The sequence below is a fragment of the Podarcis vaucheri genome, assembly GCF_965113315.1.
Source record: "Podarcis vaucheri genome assembly, chromosome: 14".
NCBI lineage: Eukaryota > Metazoa > Chordata > Lepidosauria > Squamata > Lacertidae > Podarcis > Podarcis vaucheri.
The window spans coordinates 14,273,933-14,293,007 of NC_138752.1; the positions used below are offsets into that span (position 1 = coordinate 14,273,933).

The 19,075-nt window shown below is 41.3% G+C and overlaps 1 protein-coding gene across 4 annotated transcripts in view; it reads right to left on the reverse strand.

The window, feature by feature from the left end:
• The window catches only part of FBN1 (fibrillin 1), a 217,779-nt gene that overhangs the window by 95,382 nt on the left and 103,322 nt on the right, over positions 1 to 19,075 (reverse strand). For all 4 annotated transcript variants that reach the window (XM_082198198.1, XM_082198199.1, XM_082198200.1 and 1 more), the window contains 6 exons: positions 16,410 to 16,535; positions 13,397 to 13,519; positions 7,084 to 7,206; positions 5,580 to 5,732; positions 3,059 to 3,112; positions 1,978 to 2,103 (listed from right to left, as the gene is read on the reverse strand). In XM_082198198.1, coding sequence (XP_082054324.1) covers positions 1,978 to 2,103; positions 3,059 to 3,112; positions 5,580 to 5,732; positions 7,084 to 7,206; positions 13,397 to 13,519; positions 16,410 to 16,535 — 705 coding nt within the window. The remainder of the gene's footprint in view (positions 1 to 1,977; positions 2,104 to 3,058; positions 3,113 to 5,579; positions 5,733 to 7,083; positions 7,207 to 13,396; positions 13,520 to 16,409; positions 16,536 to 19,075) is intronic.

The following is a 19,075-nucleotide window of genomic DNA, read 5'->3' on the forward strand; positions in this document are numbered from 1 at the left end:
CCAAACCTGCTCTAGATGTTTCTGACTACATCTCCCCTCATTCCTGACTTGGCCATGTGGGTTGGAGCTGATGGGAGTTGGAATCTAAAACCTCTGGAGGGCCCTAGTTTGGGTAACACTGGGCTACACTAACTTCTGTTTTGGAGCAAATGCATCCATGTGGACAGACGCTGAAAAACACACAGAGAAAGAAGCATCTAAAGGGGTACATACAGAATATTTAAGGCTGTGGTTCCCAACGTGGGGCATATGCCCCACAGGGGGGCAATTTAATTTTTAAGGGGGGCAATTTGAGAATGAGTTAGACCAAATTAATGACCTTTCAGGCTTCCTCCATGTGAATAGGAGTTCACTTTTTGAATAATAAGAATTATATGTCATGGAGAGGGCATCAGGATTTTAAAGAGGCCTAGGTGGGGCATGGCCAAAAAAGGTTGGGAACCACTGATCTGGAGAGAAACTGCATTCCTTTGTCTTTCACTGTGATGACTGAATAAACTAATCAGCCAGTGTGGTGTAGTGGTTAAGAGCGGTAATCACATAATCTGGGGAACCGGGTTCGCGTCTCCGCTCCTCCACATGCAGCTGCTGGGTGACCTTGGGCCAGTCACACTTCTTTGAAGTCTCTCAGCCTCACTCACCTCACAGAGTGTTTGTTGTGGGGGAGGAAGGGAAAGGAGAATGTTAGCCGCTTTGAGACTCCTGAAGGGGAGTGAAAGGCGGGATATCAAATCCAAACTCCTCCTAATTGGTAAGAACTCTTTCTTTAAATCTGCTTCATTGCTGCAGATTATGAACCACTGATTTAAAGCATAAATGCTAGCTTGTAGGGTAGTCAGCAATCAGTTTGGGAAGAGTGCAGCCATAACATCACAGGTGCTGCAAAAAAAGCATTAAACCAAAACAGAAGAAATGGAAAGGGGAACAAAAGGCTGACCAATCCAACACACTATCCAAGAACAGGACATGGCAGCCCGCATCTCCTTTTCCAAGTCAGTCCATGCAATTCACAGTGTGGCTTCAGGAAAAGAGCAGGTGCACCGCAGAAAATGGCCTGCAAATGTAACAGCAACAGGAGGGTGAAGCAAGAGTCTAAACCAGGAACCCCCAAACTTGGCCCTCCGGATGTTTTGGGACAACAATTCCCATCATCCCTGACCACTGGTCCTGTTAGCTAGGGATCATGGGAGTTGTAATCCCAAAACATCTGGAGGGCTGAGTTTGGGGATGCCTGAGTCTAAACCATAGGGAACATGGGGATCTGCCTTATGCTGAATCAGACCCACCAGTTCATCTAGCTCTGTGCTGCTCACACGGACTGTCAGCAGCTCTGCAGGGTTTCTTTTTCTACAATTATTTTTTTAAAAAATCTTTATTAAACATATTGCACAAAATTATACAACAATATACTATACTACAATTCATATCCCATCCCATACAAACAAAAAAAATTTAAAAAGAAGACAAGAAATTTAAAAAGACCTAAAGTAGACTTCTGAATACTGTATTCTCAAAAAAACTGAATTACACTTGTTATATTTCACACATTATCATACTATTATATTATTTTCATAAATCTTTTCGATAAAGAAATGAAGAAGAGAAAGAAGAATTGGCTCTCCAGGGTTTCACAAAGTGAATGTCTCACAGCCGTACCTGGAGATGGAAGGGGTTGACCCTGAGACTGTCTGCATGAAGCAAAGATGCTCTACAAGTGAGCTACACCCTTCCCCACCATTCAGAATCCCTCCAGCATATTTTACATGGGGGTGGGGGGAACCCTCCAAAATATGGCGATTGAATTAGTATCTGGCCGTCTGATAACTAGGAAGACAGGATTACAAAGATGGAAAAGAAGCTAGCTAAAATACCAGGAAGGAACAAGACGAACAAATCAGAAACACTAGGTGGAACTAAAGCAGAACAATGAGGCACCATACAGGAATGTGTTAGATAGTAATATAGGAAACTTCATACCTAAGCAGTTTTTCCCGGATGAATCCACTTCGTACCCAAAATTACAGATGCATTTGTAGGTTCCGCGCAGGTTTTCACATATTCCATTGGGGCAAATGTCAGGATCCAGTGCGCATTCGTTGATATCTAGGAAACAGAAGGTGTCAAGATTCTTATTTTTCACCCTGATGGAGGTTCATTTTCTTTAGTCCATATTTTCAAGCAAACTGGCCCTATTTTGTATTCCACTCTACTCCCACCCAGACCAACATATGGCTCAGAATTCACACTTCTCCAAATTTTGTGCTCCATTTCTTAGCTCAAAACAGATATCAAGGTGGCACACATACTTCTTCCCCTTTCTTTTTTTTTAGCCTCACAACAACCCTGTGATCTAGGTTAGGCTGAGAGACTTTGACCGGCCCAAAGTCACCCACTGGACTTCATGGCAGAGTGGGGATTTGAATCCTGGTCTACAGATCCTACTCCAGCACCCTAACCACTACTCAACACCAGCTCTCTTTTAAATAAATTTTAAAAGGTAATTAAATATGAAGTTTCATGTGTTCTTTAATTCTTAAAAGACCACAGATTAATACAAAAAAGGGAAAGGACTTATGAATAAACCCATGTGAAATTGTGCACACACCCAGAAATAAGAGATGAATCTGTCCATCCCTAATTTTTTATCCTTTCAGAACAGTAGGAACATAGGAAGCTGCCTTATACTGAGTCATCTAGTCCATTATTGTCTATGCCAGGGTTTCCTAAACTTGGGCCTCCAGCTGTTTTTGGACTGCAATTCCCAGGATCCCTAGCTAGCAGGACCAATGGTCAGGGATGATGGGAATTGTAGTCCAAAACAGATGGATACCCAAGTTTGGGAAACCCTGGTCTATGCAAACTGGCAGCAGCTCTCCAGAGATAATTCCCAGCCCTTCCTGAAGAGGCTGAGGATTGAACCTGGGACCTTCTGCATGCAAAACAAATTATCTACCACTGAGCTACAGTCCTTCCCTATTACAATTATTAGCAATTATGTTAGTCTATACAATCCTTTCCTCAAATAATGCCAATACCCACTGGTTTTGCACAACCATACCTGTTCCTGCTGCTGTAATGCCTGGGCCACTGCTACAAAGGGCACGGTACTCCTCTGGGGAGAAAAATCAAATCAAATTAAACAACTTATTTTTAACACTTTAATACAGGCTTCCTCAAACTCGGCCCTCCAGATGTTTTGAGACTACAATTCCCATCATCCCTGACCAGTGACTAGGGATCATGGGAATTGTAGGCCAAAAAAATATGGAGGGCTGAGTTTGAGGAAGCTTGCTTTAATAGATGCATTCAGCTCTTTCAAAACAACCATGTCAGAACAGAGCTTTTATAATACCAATAATCCTTGCTTGACATTGGAACTGGTGACCCGGTCTGAAGCTACATTGCTGCTCCCACCTAAATTGAAATCAGTCTAGAACAGGTGTGGGAAACCTTTGGCCCGTGGGCCAAATTAGGCCAGCTGGGCCTCAGAAGTGGGCCTGCCAGCTGTTTTGGACAAAACCATGTCCACCATTCCCACACCTCATGTCTAGCCGGACAGACCCACACTGTACATTCAAAGCACGTGGCTCCCTGCCCATCAAAGAATCCTGGGAACTGTAGTTTGTTAAGGGTGCTGAAAATTGCAGCTCTGAGAGGGGAAATATAGTTCCCAGGATTCTTTTTAAAAATATTTATATATGCAATTGAAAATTTTACAATAGATTAAAGTAAATAGAAAAAGAAAACAGAGAATAGCAGCAATAACGAAGCAACGTTAAAATGTAATTAGAGTTACAAAACTATATGTTAATAGATATCCCTCATGTATACATCAGTTCACGAGTCACTGTGATTTCAGTAAATACTTTCCAAATATCAGTAAATTTGTCTATACATTATCTTCGCCTGAAAGTGATCTGTTCATAGGTTGCAAGAGCTGTCATGTCATCTACCTAGTTCCCAGGATTCATAGGGGAAGTCATATGTTTTAAATGCATGGCCCTATTTATTCAGAGCAGACATATGAAGTCTTCCTTCTGAGAGCTGCAAGTTCACACCACAATATGCATTTCCTGAAAAAAACCACTCTTCCAACCCCCTGCCCCACACCCACAACCTGAAAATCAAAAGCTGAAAGCTGTCCTATATTTTACCCTCCATGAGCTGGCATCTTTAACAATAGGAGAGGTGCGCAGAACAGCCCAGAATAAATTGTTTCCACATGTGCAAATGTTCTGTTAAATTAATTCAAATACAAAACAGAAGTTAGTGGCATTGGGCCATTTACATTTACAAAACGTTTCAGCTCTACTGTGTAAGTTACAAAGGGGCAGCCGATAGCAGCAGACGGTGCTGTAAAGACCTTTTCCTGGTCTGATAACTTCCCAGCATTTTTGCTGGTATTTTAACTAACGTGGCCTACAGTGAAACAGTGGACAACAATTTCTCCTTAAAGCTTGCACATCAGCTAAAGCCAGCTTAATTGGTTTCAAGTGATCTTTATTCTCTGTCTCTGTCTTAAAACTGCCAATTAAAATAAAGGTTAAAAATGTACAAGCTTCTCAAGGTACCTTTTCCTCAAAACCAGTGAGCCAATTTCAGTGCTAGACATTCCAGAATACTGTTTTTCTGAGATATTTGGCCAAGAGGCTAAAGTGGGGGGTTTTTTATTTTAAAAAATGCATAGAATCTGAACAGAGCTTCCCTTTTTTGTGTGAGAGAGATATCTAATGATAGCTAGAGAGATAGATATAATGCATCCATAACTTACAAGCATTAATATATGTAAATTATTTGGCTTGTTCCATGTTCTGAAAAGAAATTGCAATACCTTGCAATACATTTTTGTTTCTCCCCCTTCTTCTGTTCTCTGATGTATCTAATTTTAGACTGCAAAATCCCTGAGACAGGGTATTGAGAAGCTTACAATATCTAATCCTTCATAAAATGCCACACAAATTTATGGAGTATTATTATTATTATTATTATTATTATTATTATTATTATCTGCTATTGGAACAAGGTTTGTTGGAAATCTTGCCTAGTGCAATTTGTGGTAACAGAAAAGACTCTTGTCACACATCAGGTTGAGATTTCTTTCCAAATTGAGGCACATATCAGGTTGAGATTTCTCTCCAAACACAGTGAATAAGCAGGCCATAAGGTGGGGAGGTGCAAACATTTTGTGCACCTTTAAGCGAATGCCAAATTTTATGTCATGAAAATACACAAATGTGAAAGTAAAGAAAAAAATATATAAACCACAAAATATATAGAAATGTACCAAAATAGAATCTGCAATTGACTTTCACTATAGGAATTCATACGACCAAATTCTACGGAATATTCACTAGAAAAAATCATTGATCATGACTCATGACCTATGCAGTTTCACAAGCAAACAGCTTTCCCCCTCAGCTGCTCAATACACCAAGTAGAGGTTTTTAAAAGTGCACAGCAGTATATAAGACATGTAAGATTTTTAAAAGGTACCTACTATTAAGACATTATTAGAGTGTGGCAATTTTGAACACTTTTAAAATTATGACAGAAAGACGCAAATCTAAATCATGTTGTACCTGAACTTTGTGCAGGACAAGGCCGGCAAGGTTCTCCGAATGCATAGTCAGTGTTGGCACAACAACATTCTGATTTAGTGACGGCTCCAGATAATGGTTTAACACATTGACCTCTCCTGTATTCACCATAGCATGTGCTTCGCATGTGTGTATCTAAATGAGAGAGAGAGAGAGAGAGAGAGAGAGAGAGAGAGAGAGAGAGAAATAGCCAATAAGATAACCAATTCAACAACCATAATGTCACAAAGATGTAGAAAAATGCCACACCGCTAAGGCTAGGTTTCATATACTGTTCTACACACCCCCAGCTTCTCCTCTTTTGTACCCCCCATTCCTTTTATTGTCCAAATGCTGAGCTATGGAAAACATTCATTACTGCCAAGCAAATAGGGGTTTTTTTAAAATATATATACAAAATCCCCCACTGGTCTTAGTTATAATGCATATGTTCTTGAAAAGTATTACTCCAAATGTAACAAGGCAAGTCTGACCAACTTTGGATAATCCCAGCTGCAGAACAAATGAAAAGGCTGTCAAGTAATTTAGCTTAACTTTAGATGTTTCTAAATGTTTTCTTTAGATGTTTCTGCCAACCTAGCAGTTCGAAAGCACGTCAAAGTGCAAGTAGATAAATAGGTACTGCTCCGGCGGGAAGGTAAATGGCGTTTCCGTGCACTGCTCTGGTTTGCCAGAAGCGGCTTAGTCATGCTGGCCACATGACCTGGAAGCTGTACGCCGGCTCCCTCGGCCAATAAAGCGAGATGAGCGCCACAACCCCAGTCGGTCACGAACTGGACCTAATGGTCAGGGGTCCCTTTACCTTTACCTTTACATGTTTCAATCTCTTTGAGATACAATCTCCCTGAAGACTTCACACTCTGCTTAATAAAACAATTCAGCTTCCTCTCTTTGCACTTTTTAGTCAAGGACTTAAAATGCAGAGGAAAGTCAGTTTTGCTTGGCTAGGGTGTGGTCTGAAGGCGTATGAAGCCACCACCTTGCTGAAACAGAAAGAGGTCTTGATCTGGCCAGGGCCTCAATGAGTTTCTGCTGGGGAACCACACAAATGCCTCCTCAGGTTCCATGATGAGCAAAAAGCAGGATATAACATGTCAAAAATTATGTTGCATAATACCTATCTTGTTCTGTGTTTGTTAGGAAAGCAGGAACACATGGTCTTGATCAGGCTTCCTCAACCTTGGCCCTCCAGATGTTTTGGTACTACAGTTCCCATCATCCCTGACCACTGGTCCTGCTAGCTAGGGATCATGGGAGTTGTAGGCCAAAAACATCTGGAGGGCCAAGGTTGAGGAAGCCTGGTCTTGATGGTCCCCTCATTGTAGAGACTCCCTTCTCACGGAGACTTACCAAAGACATATCCTAGCGTAACACTTTTGTACCTGAGCTAGTTTATGAGTCACAGACAGATGGCATGTTCTACAACTATTTATGGTTTTTAATCTAGAACTGAATTGTAGCTGCCGGCATAATGAGCTTATCTTACCAACACATACACGCCCATCCAGTCCAACGGCAAGGCCAGGGAGACATTCACATCGGAAGGAGCCTTCGGTATTCACACAGTGCCCATTCATGCATATTCCAGATGTCTCACACTCGTCAATGTCTGCCAAAGAACAAAATAGGTTACGTAAGAAATTAAAAATTAAAGCCGTTTTCATTTACTTGAGCTGATATGTGCATATTCCATTTTGCTTATTCATAGTGTCTCCAGATAAAAGAGAAAAGCGAAGTCATTCAATAACTTGTTACTTAGCAAAAGTAACTTAAAACAACATTAGCTCATTCCATGAAACAAAAGCATAATTCAGAGGAAGCTGTCCCATTCTCTGAGCGGGATAATTATAAAACCTCTGAATTGAATGTTCCTCCTTCACAAAGGATATATTTTCATACAATCCCAGGAGAACAATAATCCAAAAACGAATGATACATATGCAAGAAAACTATGGGAGGGAGGAATAAAAAGCATTTGGATAGTGTTTCACAAGAGGGCAAAAATTCTTAATTGCCAAATCTCTTTTCTATCAAGCTTAAATAGATGCTTGGTTCTCCCAGGACCTGGGAGTTACTTTGCAGAAGTGCCTGGCAGACAACACAGGCTGAATCCAACAGGGAGAAGCCTAGGAAGGACATACAGTCCCCTCCTTCGATGTTTTAGAAATAAGGTTGAAACCTGACAGGAGTTACGCTGAAGTAGGCCTATAATGTGAAGGGATAAAAGTGTACCCTGGCCAAAAAAAACTTTGGCCAAAAAAAACCCCTCAACAACTATTGAAATATGGCAACCCTATATATACTCTATTGATCACTGTGCTCTACAGGAGATACCATCTTAGCCGAAGGTCCATTTTGAATGCTAGAGGAATTGGGCCTTTAGTTTAGTGGATATACTTATCTCAGTCTGCATTGGAAGTATTTTTAAATGTTTGTATAAACAGAATTGTTTTCCATTGCGTATTTTATTGTTGTAAGCCGCCCTGGGACCTTATAGTAAAAGTGAGGCAAGAAATGGAATGAATGGAATCAACAATCAGAAGCTGGGGAGAAGAGGGGTCAGGTGATGCCCAAAAGTATCTGAGCCAGTTTTATTCACTACTATGTGATTTCTCCTGCTGGATTTTAACTAATTTTATTACATTGTTTTACTCTGTATTGCTTTTAAAAGTGCTTATTTGTGTTATACAGTCATACCATGGCTCCTGAACGCCTTGGGAGTCGAATGTTCCGGCTCCCAAACAATTGAAAACTGGAAGTGAGTGTTCTGGTTTTCGAACGTTCTTTTGGAAGCCGAACATCTGACAGGGCTTCTGAGGAAGTTCCTGCAGCCAATCAGAAGCCGCACTTTGGAAGTCGAACGTTTTGGAAGTCGAACGGATTCTGTTCGACTTCTGAGGTATGACTGTGATATTATTTTCGCAAAGAGCACTTTTTAGTGATCTAAGCTCAACGGACTGGTAAGTGCTCTATGAAGCTGTTCCTTCTGATGGTTGTGGACCACCTCTGCCTTGCCCACAACTTGGGTGGCTGGGTCTCATTCTGTCTGTCATAGACAGCAAGCTGGTACAAGCTTTTTTGGTGCAGAGCCAAAGTTCAGACATAGGAACTTTCCTTGGAATGAGTGAGCCCTCTTGCCAGCCCTACTTGGGAGATGCTCAGGTTGAACATGAGACTTTCTGCATGTAAAGCAGATGCTCTATGACTGAGCTATGGGCCCTTCCACCAAAGATCCTAAGTTTAATCCCTGGCACTTCCAAATAAGGCTGGGGTAGACTCCTGTCGGAAACCCTGCATAGCTGCTGCCAGTCAATATAGACAATACTAGCTAGAGGGACCAATAAAAAGGCACTTTCCTCCATTCCTATGGCAAATATGTAGGATATTCTGTTTGGGGCAGGCGGTTAGGCCAACCAACACTGTGCCTTTCAGGTGTTGTGGAATACAATTCCCATCAGCCTCAGCCAGCATGACCAACGTCAATGGATGAACGGAATTGTAGCCTGAAACATCTGCAGGGCATAACATTGGCTGCTCCTGTGTTTGATGTCTTCCAACTTCACATATTTTTGCCTTTGTTCTGCAACACTGTACCGCACAGCAGGTCCCCCAGCACTTACCAAATTGGAAAATGATTTGGTACCAATCACTCTTTGAATTTGTATGCCAAATTACTCAAGCTTTTGTAAAAACAAAAACAGAAAACCTGTGTCCCAGCAGGAAGCAAACAACATTTCCCCCCCTGTTATGGTGATCATCTACTTTTCTAAAAAAACAAAACCCTAAGGATTAAAGAAGGGGATATTTTTGAAATATTGTGTGGGAGGATGTGTAACATTTCACAATGTAATCACATCGTAACAGCTCGCCTTAATATACACAAAAATCGGCATGTGTGACATTTTCTTCTTTTCACCCCTCAACCTTAAAAGGGCAAGTACAGAGCAAAACACCTCTGTGTTTTACTTAGCTTGTGTTGTTTGGCACCAAGTATGGTGTTCTGATCCAAGAGTTGGTGTTCTGATTGTATTTTAATACATGTATGCCTAAGACACATTAGCATCCAACCTCCCGCCTTGGGCCAGAAAGGTGAACAAATTAAGCCTTTCTGCAGTTTCCAAATTGGCCATTATCTTAACATTTTATTTGCCTCTATTCAAACAATATATGCATTTTAAAAGGTGAGCCCTAGGGTCAAACTGCAAAGGCCTTTTTTATTTTATCAAGCTTTCAGCGTTGGTTAAAATTGTGTCCCTGCTTTTCATGCTGCGTTGTTTCATCCTACTCGTGGTTTTATTGTAGTACAACCACCCCGATTTGTGTGGGGGTTGCGTTCCTGGCCCCTGCACACGTCAGCAAAGCACGCATAAGCCCACCCTGCCCCATTCTGGGTCCAAAAGGACCCATGAGTCATCAGTCACGCATCAATTGAACACACACAAAATGGTCACTGCCTGTATATTGATTACCACCTGGTGGAAACCCTTACACATATGGCTCTCAATTGTAAACTATATGCTGATCTCCATCAGCAATTTCTAGATCAACTCTGTATCCCCAAAAGGAAACCAGAGTTGGAGGTCATACATTTTCTATTACTGGGGAATGATCAGGAGCTCACCAAGCTAGTGGCTAAATATCTCTATTTGGTTTTTCATCGTTGAAATACACTGCAGACGTCTGATCTCCCTGGAGACCAAGAGATGTGACGATAGACTGCTCTGCCTCCTTTCTTTTAGCAAATGTTTTGTGCCACTGGGGAAGTGGTAATTCTGTATTGATTTGTTTTGGATGTTTGTATGTGATACCAATAAAAGGTTTGATGATGATGATGATTACAGCAATTTGAACTGTTTCTATTGTGTTTTCTTTGTTTTGTGAACTTTTTCTGTATGCCACATTGAGTTTATTTTATACAGAAAAAGTGGAATATAAATGCCTGTATTAAAAATGCTTGGACAAAATGTGGTCCCAAGAAGATAGAAACCTTAGCTGTTGCTTATCTTCAAGCATAGCAGAATCCCACTACTCACAAATCTGGGGACAGATTTTTTTTAAAAAAATAAAAATAAATGAGAAGGATAGTAGTATGAAGTATCTCTCAAATCTTGGCTCTTCAAATCTCTGGAGACAGAATGGCCTAACTGATCCAGAAGTCTAGACTTGAACACATTTACGTGCTTAACACTTTGACTATAAGGCTTTCTACAAGCGTTGAAAGGTATAAGAAGGGGGAAGCACTATAAAACAGTTCCAGTTTTCAACAGGAATTATTAGCTGAACAGCTTGCCATTTTGGGAAAAAATCAAAATACTTCTCATTTGATGCACTGCTGCTAGGCACACCTTTTTGGAAGAATATTCTCTCCCATTTGGCTTCGAGACACAGAACTGAACACGGGAGTTTCTTTCTATGAATGTGATGTCTCTGTATGTTGAATGGTTTCAATGCTTTCACTTGTTTGCTTGTTTCAAATCCAAACAAATTCACTCATTGTTTAAATCCCAAACTAAATGCTTATGAAACACATCCACAGTGGCATCATCTACTATTACTGGTGCCAGAAACTGTGTAGTTTGTACTATATATTTACAAAGGTAAAAATACATGAACAACTTTCTGACCCAAAGGTGTTAGCTAACCCTTTTACCAATATACTAGCACTGCAGTATCAGCTCTGCAAATGTGGGGATAAAAATACTGCCCTGTGTTACAGGCCCGCTGCACTGAAATCAAGTGCTTTCAATGTTTGAAACATGCTGTTATTCGTAGTAGTCGTCTGTTTTATTATGTGCCAGACTTACGACAATATTAAAAATCAGAAAGTAACAGCAGACAACAAGCAATGTTTCATTTGCTATTATTATTACCAAACTATTTTTAGACCATTATGTGAGGGACTCAAACTCACTGAGCTGGGGACTATTCACTAGTTGACCTGCTATGGCTCCATAGATTCCACAGCAGAGAGTGACAGCTGGAACATCTGTGAGCCAGGAGGGGGGGCTTGTAACATCTTTGCTCCAGCATCACTTCCTGCATCTGCCACCAGAGAAAGGGGTTCTGAGAGACAGCGGCAACAGCCAACCAGCGAGGAAGTCTTGATTAGTGTGGGACTAACACCTAGCTGCTTCAACAGTCAGTTCTAGGCTCCAGAATAGCATCCATTGGCACACTGGAGAACAGGGATGGTGGAGAGCGAAACCTTATATACACCTTTGCCCTGCTGTAATGACTATTGCATCATTGTCTGTTTTACTGTGTTTTAAATATATTGTAAGACGCCTTAAGAACTTTGTTTAGCGGGTGGGGTATAAAAACAGCTAAATAATTAAATTACTCATTCAAAAACATATCTCAGTAGTTATGATTTAAAACAATGATATGCACCTTTCAAACATTCGCTATAAATCTTTTAAGTATCAATATTAAGTCTATTTGCTGTCTGGATCCTAGACACAGATCCTCACTGCCAGATGCAATAGGCAATATGGTTTAGACTGAGTTAAGGTGCAATCCTATGCATGTTTATTCAGATGTTTTTCACTGTGTTCAATGAAATTTGCAACGCATTTTTCCTTAGGAGTAGGTATCAGTGGGATTTACTCCCACAGTAGTGGGTATAAGAATCTAGCTACACAGTCAAGGGTGCAGAAGACTTCAGATGAGTAATGCAATTCCGTGCATGTTTACTCAGAAGCAAGTCCCACTGTTTTTAATGCTGTTCCCAGGTAGGTGTGCCAAATACTGCAACTTTAATTGTTCTTTTTCGAACCAGGCTAACAAAGCCATTACATCCTGTTAGTTCCTTGCAACTCTCTGGGGAATGAAGTGTCAAGTGTGATACAGGCTAGCTTACCTGGGGGATTTCAAACCTCTCATATTGTCAACAAAGCTTTCTGGTGATCCCTGAAGCTAAAACATTTGTATTTTATGAAAAGAAAAATCTGTTGAAAAATTGGCTCATATTTTAATATATATTTTTACTACTTGCTCCTGTTTCTGGTTTGTGCTTACAAAGCTTGCTGAAAATGGGACAATTTAGAATTATAAACACTCGATTCCTTATGGCATAAGAATGAAAGTACAGTGTAATGACATCATGTAGCATTTATTTGCTGGTTCTCTAGTCCACTGTGGGGGAATACAAAGCTGCTATAGCGAAATGAGAGCAAACTATTGCGATGTGATCCCTTGCTTGGAGCTAGAAATGAGTCTCTTAAGCAAAGAAATATACCACTTGAAAAGTCATGGTTTACATCACAGGATCCTGGTAACTGGCGTTTGTTAAGGGTGCTGACAGTTGTTAGGAGACCCCGATCCTCCTTCACAGAGCTATAATTTCCATAGTGGTTTAACAGTCAAACTCTCTTCCTAGGGAAATTTGGGGGTCGTAGCTCTGAGAGAATTTTCAGCATTCATTACTACAACCTTATTTAGGCACATGAGATAAAGTAGGGGAAGAAACAAGATTAATAGCCCTTTTCTTTGTCAGCTGCTAGACACTGTAATGCGCCATCAGGAACACAGGAAATGCCCTGGGAAAATAATGGTCCTACTGGCCAGGCTATCCCTCTAATCAACATGGGAATCCATCTATTTGGACTAAATATCAGGCACTGGTCTGATGTCAAGTCATATGGATGGATAGAAACCAGCCTTGGCTAAAGTACCTTACTGAAGGGGACAGATCGGGGCACCAGAAATGCTCATGCTATAACCAACACCACCACACCATAGCATCACATGTCTCACCACAAGTATATAGCACATGGTACCATTTGCAGTTGGGTTCTTACCTCTGCAGTAACGTCCATCTGAAGCTAGCTGAAAGCCAGGTTTGCAAATGCACTTGAAACTTCCATCTTCATTGATGCACATGCCATTAAGACACATATTCCGTATGCTACATTCATCCATATCTACAAAATCATGGACAAAAGCAGACATTCATCATGTTGATTCGACATGCATGAAAGTGTTAATCTGAGCCCTGAACTGAAGTTACCAGAGTGGGTGCAGCTGGGCAGGTCCACAGCATCCTCTCTATCTCTTTATTCTTGTTGGAACAAGCAATGCTATAAGCCAGGCAATATGGCTCCTCACAAGTGAACTTAATCTCTCTAAAACGATATTTTAAACTTTGCTAACCCAAAGATTGTACGGTCCTTTTTGCAAGGAAACCAAGTTTCTTTTAAAGTTATTTGGAACCTTTTTTTTCATCTTTGTTTAACTGCCAGCAGATGGAGATTTGTTTGCTGTAACTTCTGGAAACTGTGATTAAAATATTCACTTATTTGCAAAGCCAAGTATCTGTGATTTATTCTAGCCTAAGTATTTTCATGGGGACCATTTGTTCAAAGGTGGATGAGGGCAGATGTAAATCTAAGCAAGTTTTTAATGTGTTTGCAGCAATCACCATTGTCCTTAACTCTGCTGCAGCAGGTTTTCCAAACCTCTCTCTTCAACAGTCAGTGCCTGGATTTAACAAGTGCTTCCATTCTTCTGGTAATTACATAGCAGGAAGGGGCTTAATGGGCATGGTTTCTATTACCACCCAACTTGCCAAACCTTCCCTTGGCCTTGCAAAGAGACTTTTATATACATAATACCCTGACATGGAAGGCTGTATAGCACATTGGCTATCAAAGATGAGGTCAACCAGGAGTGCTATTGCACAACAACAGAAAAGAAGTTACAAGAATGCAAGATATATGGCCTGATCCTCTGCATACTTACTTAGAAGAAACTCACAATGAATTCAATATGCTTACTCAATGTAAATTTGCATAAGATTGTAGCCCCTGTTGGCAGTATTTCCCATCTTTCTATTTGGTCCTTCAATTTTAAACAACAGATAGATGAAATACAGAATCATGTTTGGCCAAAGAAATCCAAGTTCAGAGTGTAGATCAAATTCACAGCCAAAAAGACTTAACTCTTAATATCTTCATTTATGTACTGCGTGGCTTTAGACAGGTATATGATTGAATTTGGGCATGGAAACTGGGCCATTATAGTGTAACAGAGACAATTACTTCAGAAGCTGACGCAATTCAATATGCTCACAGACATTTTGGCAGCGTTCTTAGTGGAATGAAAAATGTTTTAGCAGATTGGTCTCTGCATTTCGCTGGTTCTCATTACCGTTAACACATGGGATTTGGTGGGGTGGGGCAGATGTTAGACTGAAAGGCTATGATGGGTTTCCAGATATATATTTCAGTGATATGGATATGCAGATATGATACCCAAAAGCAGCCTGAACTTTTGATCGTTCCCCCTCAAAAGTAGGATGAAATACAGATTTCTAAAAGGTCTGTCTCTACCAAGGATTAACAAAAATTACTACTAGCAGTTACCTCTAGATCATAATGACATTAGAACTATATTTGAGACCAAGATACTTCTCTTAATACTGCAGCTGTCTTGGATTGAAATTACTCCTCTAGACATGGCATGTTTACTTTTCACTTACATTCTAAATCAGACAAAAATAATTTATGATTTTTTAAAATGTGTATCTATCCCAAGTAGGAATGTTGGCATTAAATCTTCAAGCTGAATCACTAAGATAATATTCTGCCAAAAATGTTTCTACAACCAGTGCCTGAAATTCTTTTTAATGTATGAACAGATCATTGGAAACACTCCCAAGAACCTTGGGAAATATGATAAAAGAACATTCTCTTTTCTTCTTTTAAAGGTTAAGGGTCTAGGAGGTAAGAACACATCAAATTATGTTTACATTTCCTAAAAGAGAGGCAACTCTTTAAAGCTCAGGAAATGTTGCAATAAGATCCCATCAGGCATGTTAATTACTCTGTATAGCTACAAGTTCATGATACGGCTAGTACAGACCTCTCAAGAGCAGACTGTCCATGACAGGCTAGAGCACAGTTTCAAACTTGGGTCTCCAACTGTTGCTGGACTGCAGTTCCCATCATCCCTAGCTAGCAGGACCAGTGGTCAGGGGTGATGGGAATTGTCTTAAAAAAACATCTGGAGACCCAAGTTTGGGAAACACTGGGCTAGAGGGATGTACTATTTGTCTTGCAGAAACCACGTCAGGCATTGCTAATGGGGCTCTATAACTGGGCATGCAAAGTTGTTCACAGGAGGTTGTAGCCAATGTTAGTTCTACTTGAAGTAATCCCACTAAACTTAATGGCTTACACACTTAGCTGTTTTCTTGGGCTTTCCAGGCACAGGCCTGTGCTTTAAAGCTCTGTGTCCAAGCACTAACTAACTAACTAACTATTTATTTATTTATTTATTTATTTAGCCAAAGACTATTCCCCACAAAACCCGGCTCTTTTTGAAAGCTGAAGCACAACAAAGCACAACAAATTGGGGTTTTCAGTGGGTTTGCTCCGATTCAGAGGTAAAGAGTGAGTTTTCACGGGGAAAGCTAAAGAGCAAAACAAAAAACCAGGAGAACCACCATGCCAACAAGGAAGTCCTCCGAGTCTTATAAAAGCTTATACTTCCAGTGTGTTCCTTGGCCTGAGTCATGAGGAGACCACACTCAAAGGAGCCTGGCCAGACAATGCTTTGCTGGCTATCCCTTTCTGAACTCTTCCTTAGCTTCTCACCTATGAAACAGTTGCGAAACTTCTGGAAAATATTGCTAGGAGTTGGAAAGAGGATATAGGGCCTCTATACAGGACTATGATTTCAAACACTATATAGTTTTTACTGATAAGCTGCCTACTTGCCCAGCGATAGGACAGCCCGTGTACACATTCACACAAAGGCAGTTATTACAGAGATAAAAGAAAGAATACTCTTAAGAAATTAGATGACCCTAACCTTCACAGTTTCTCCCATCAGCCGACACATGAAAGCCAGCATTGCAAACACAGTGGAAGCTGCCGTCTGTGTTTATGCACCGACCATTGTTACATATCCGGCCATTCTGCAAGCATTCATCAATATCTGGAACAGAAGAAAATGAAGATTTAAATGTAACAATGGTGCTTATTTGCTTTTTTTTATAAAACAAAAAAACATACACACACAACTTAGGTAGGTTTAATTGACTCAACTGCCTAGAAGCTACAAAAGCAATCAAGCCAAAGTCGAGCACATTTAAATTTTGTTGCCTTTTACGGGTGAGATTCTAACACATGCTTTGAATCTTTACCACTTGAATCAATGGTTTTTTTAAGTGTAACATGCACACTGTGATGGTGGAAATCAGGTCTGCCCATCCAGTTAGGGACAGTATACTTTCTCTGTTCTCACTACATCTAAGGTGGCATGAAGTCAAAAGTCTCCCAGCTGCTGTGACTCCCCCTGACTCCATTAAGAGACAGCATTCCAGGCCATCCCACCAGGCTATGGACAGGAAGCACTCTTTACTTGTGTTGCAATAATCTGCTTATCACATTGATACTGCACCCTTCCTCCAAGTTGTTTAGGGCAGCACTGACGGGACTATTCCCTATAATCGCAAAATGCAATCCCAGGGCCTATAATCACTAGCTCCAGATCACTGAACAGAAAGAACAGGATGAAACTGCCAAGTCCAGTTTCTATCCAGCAACACTCATATTGCTTGCGGTGGGAAAGTTTCATTAAATCACACATTTAAAGTGAATAATGCCAGGTAGGTGGGGGGGAACCCCACTATTTAATAGTTGGTGACAGATGTACCTTATTTTTCGTTCTACAATATGCACTTTTCCCCTCCTAAAAAGTAAGGGGAAATGTGTGTGCGTCTTATGGAGCGGATGCAGGCTGTGCAGCTTTCGCTGAAGCCAGGAGAGCAAGAGGGATCAGTGTGCACCGATCCCTCTTGCTCTCCTGGCTTCAGGGACAGCCGTCCAAAGCTTCCTAAGCGCAGCAGGAGCACTCCCGCTTCGCTGAAGGGGCGCTGCTCAGAGAGGGAAAGCTGCACAACGCCCCTTCAGCGAAGTGGCAGGAGAAACGGAGCCCCTTCCGTTTCTCCTCCTGCTCTGCTGGAGAGGCGCTGAGCAGAGAAGGAGAGAGCTTTTTTTTTTCTTGTTCTCCTTCTCTAAAACTAGGTGCGTCTTATGGTCGGGTGCGTCTTATAGAGCGAAAAATACAGTAACATTTTTAAAGCAGTGGGGCATTCACTGACCCAAACATCTCTTGCATCTCCAGCGTCAAACTCTGAAACAAAGAGTTTTGCGTGTTTGTTGCATAAAACAGCTGTGGATGGCACGAGTAATTTTGCACTTTAAATAATAAAGAAAGAGGAATGTATGGCTAAATTGATTGATATACACAAGGTGCTTATATTTTTTAAGTCTGCTAAAGCATATGGGGCAGGGGGTAAGAAAGACATCTCCATGAATTTTCCTAATCCTCTTTTAAGAACCATCCAAGTTAGTGGCCATCACTGCCTCCTGCGGAAGTGAGTTCCATAATTTATGCACTGCGTGAATAAGTACTGCCATTGGCTCAGGGGGGAGAGGGGGAAAGATGGATGGATTACAGAGAGCACCCAAAGATCGTGGGAAGCAGCTCCGCCTCAGAGGAGGAGAGTAACCATGCCTCCAGTGGAGAGGAGCTTCAGGGCTCGGAGGAGGCGAGGCGGTGCCAGGACACCTTGCCTGGGCAAAGCGGGGAGGACAGAGGTCCTCCGTTACCCACGCCCTCCTTGCGCAGTAAGCTTCTGCGCCGAGAGGGAAGGCGCAGACTGGGCATCAAGAAACTACTTTGCTGGGGAAGGTTTAAGGACCGCCCCCTCACGGATTCTGCCAGTGAATGATCCAGCCACGGAATAGTGGCGCTCTGGACAGATAAAAGTTTATTTTGGCATCAAAAGCAAGGCTTCACAGCCAAGCAGGGAGGTATTTGCCTGCTTGCTCTCGAGCAACCCCTTGGAACCTTAACAGTCCTGAATCTTCCAACATCCATCTTTGTTAGATGGATACTAGTGTTAGGAGAAAGGGATAAAGACTTTTCTCTCTATTTCCTCCATGCCACGCATAATTTTATAAACTTCTATCATGTCACCTCTTGCTTGTCTTTTTGCTAAACTAAAAAGTGTGTCCTTTCCTCATAGTTGAGTTGCTTCACCCCCTGGATCATTTTGGCTGCCCTTCTCTGAACCTTTTCCAACTCTACAATATCCTTTTTGAGCTGAGGTGACCAGAACTGTACACGGTATTCCCAAAGCAGTCTCGCCATTGATTTGAATAACAGCATTGTGATATTGGTAGTTTTATTTTCCTTTCCTAATGAACCCTAGCTTGGAATCTTCCTTTTTCACGGCGGCCACACACTGAGTCGACTGCTGAGCGATGAGGATTGGAGGAACGTACACAGGGACAGAGACGCGAACCCGGTTCCCCAGATTATGAGTCTATCGCTCTTAACCACTACACCACTCTCTTAAACACACAGAAAATAGATATGCATGGATGGAAACCATTGCCAGGTTTTGGGTCTTCTTCCTTTCTTTCCTCTTTTGGCCCTTACAATTAATCCAAAGTGGCCATTTGTAT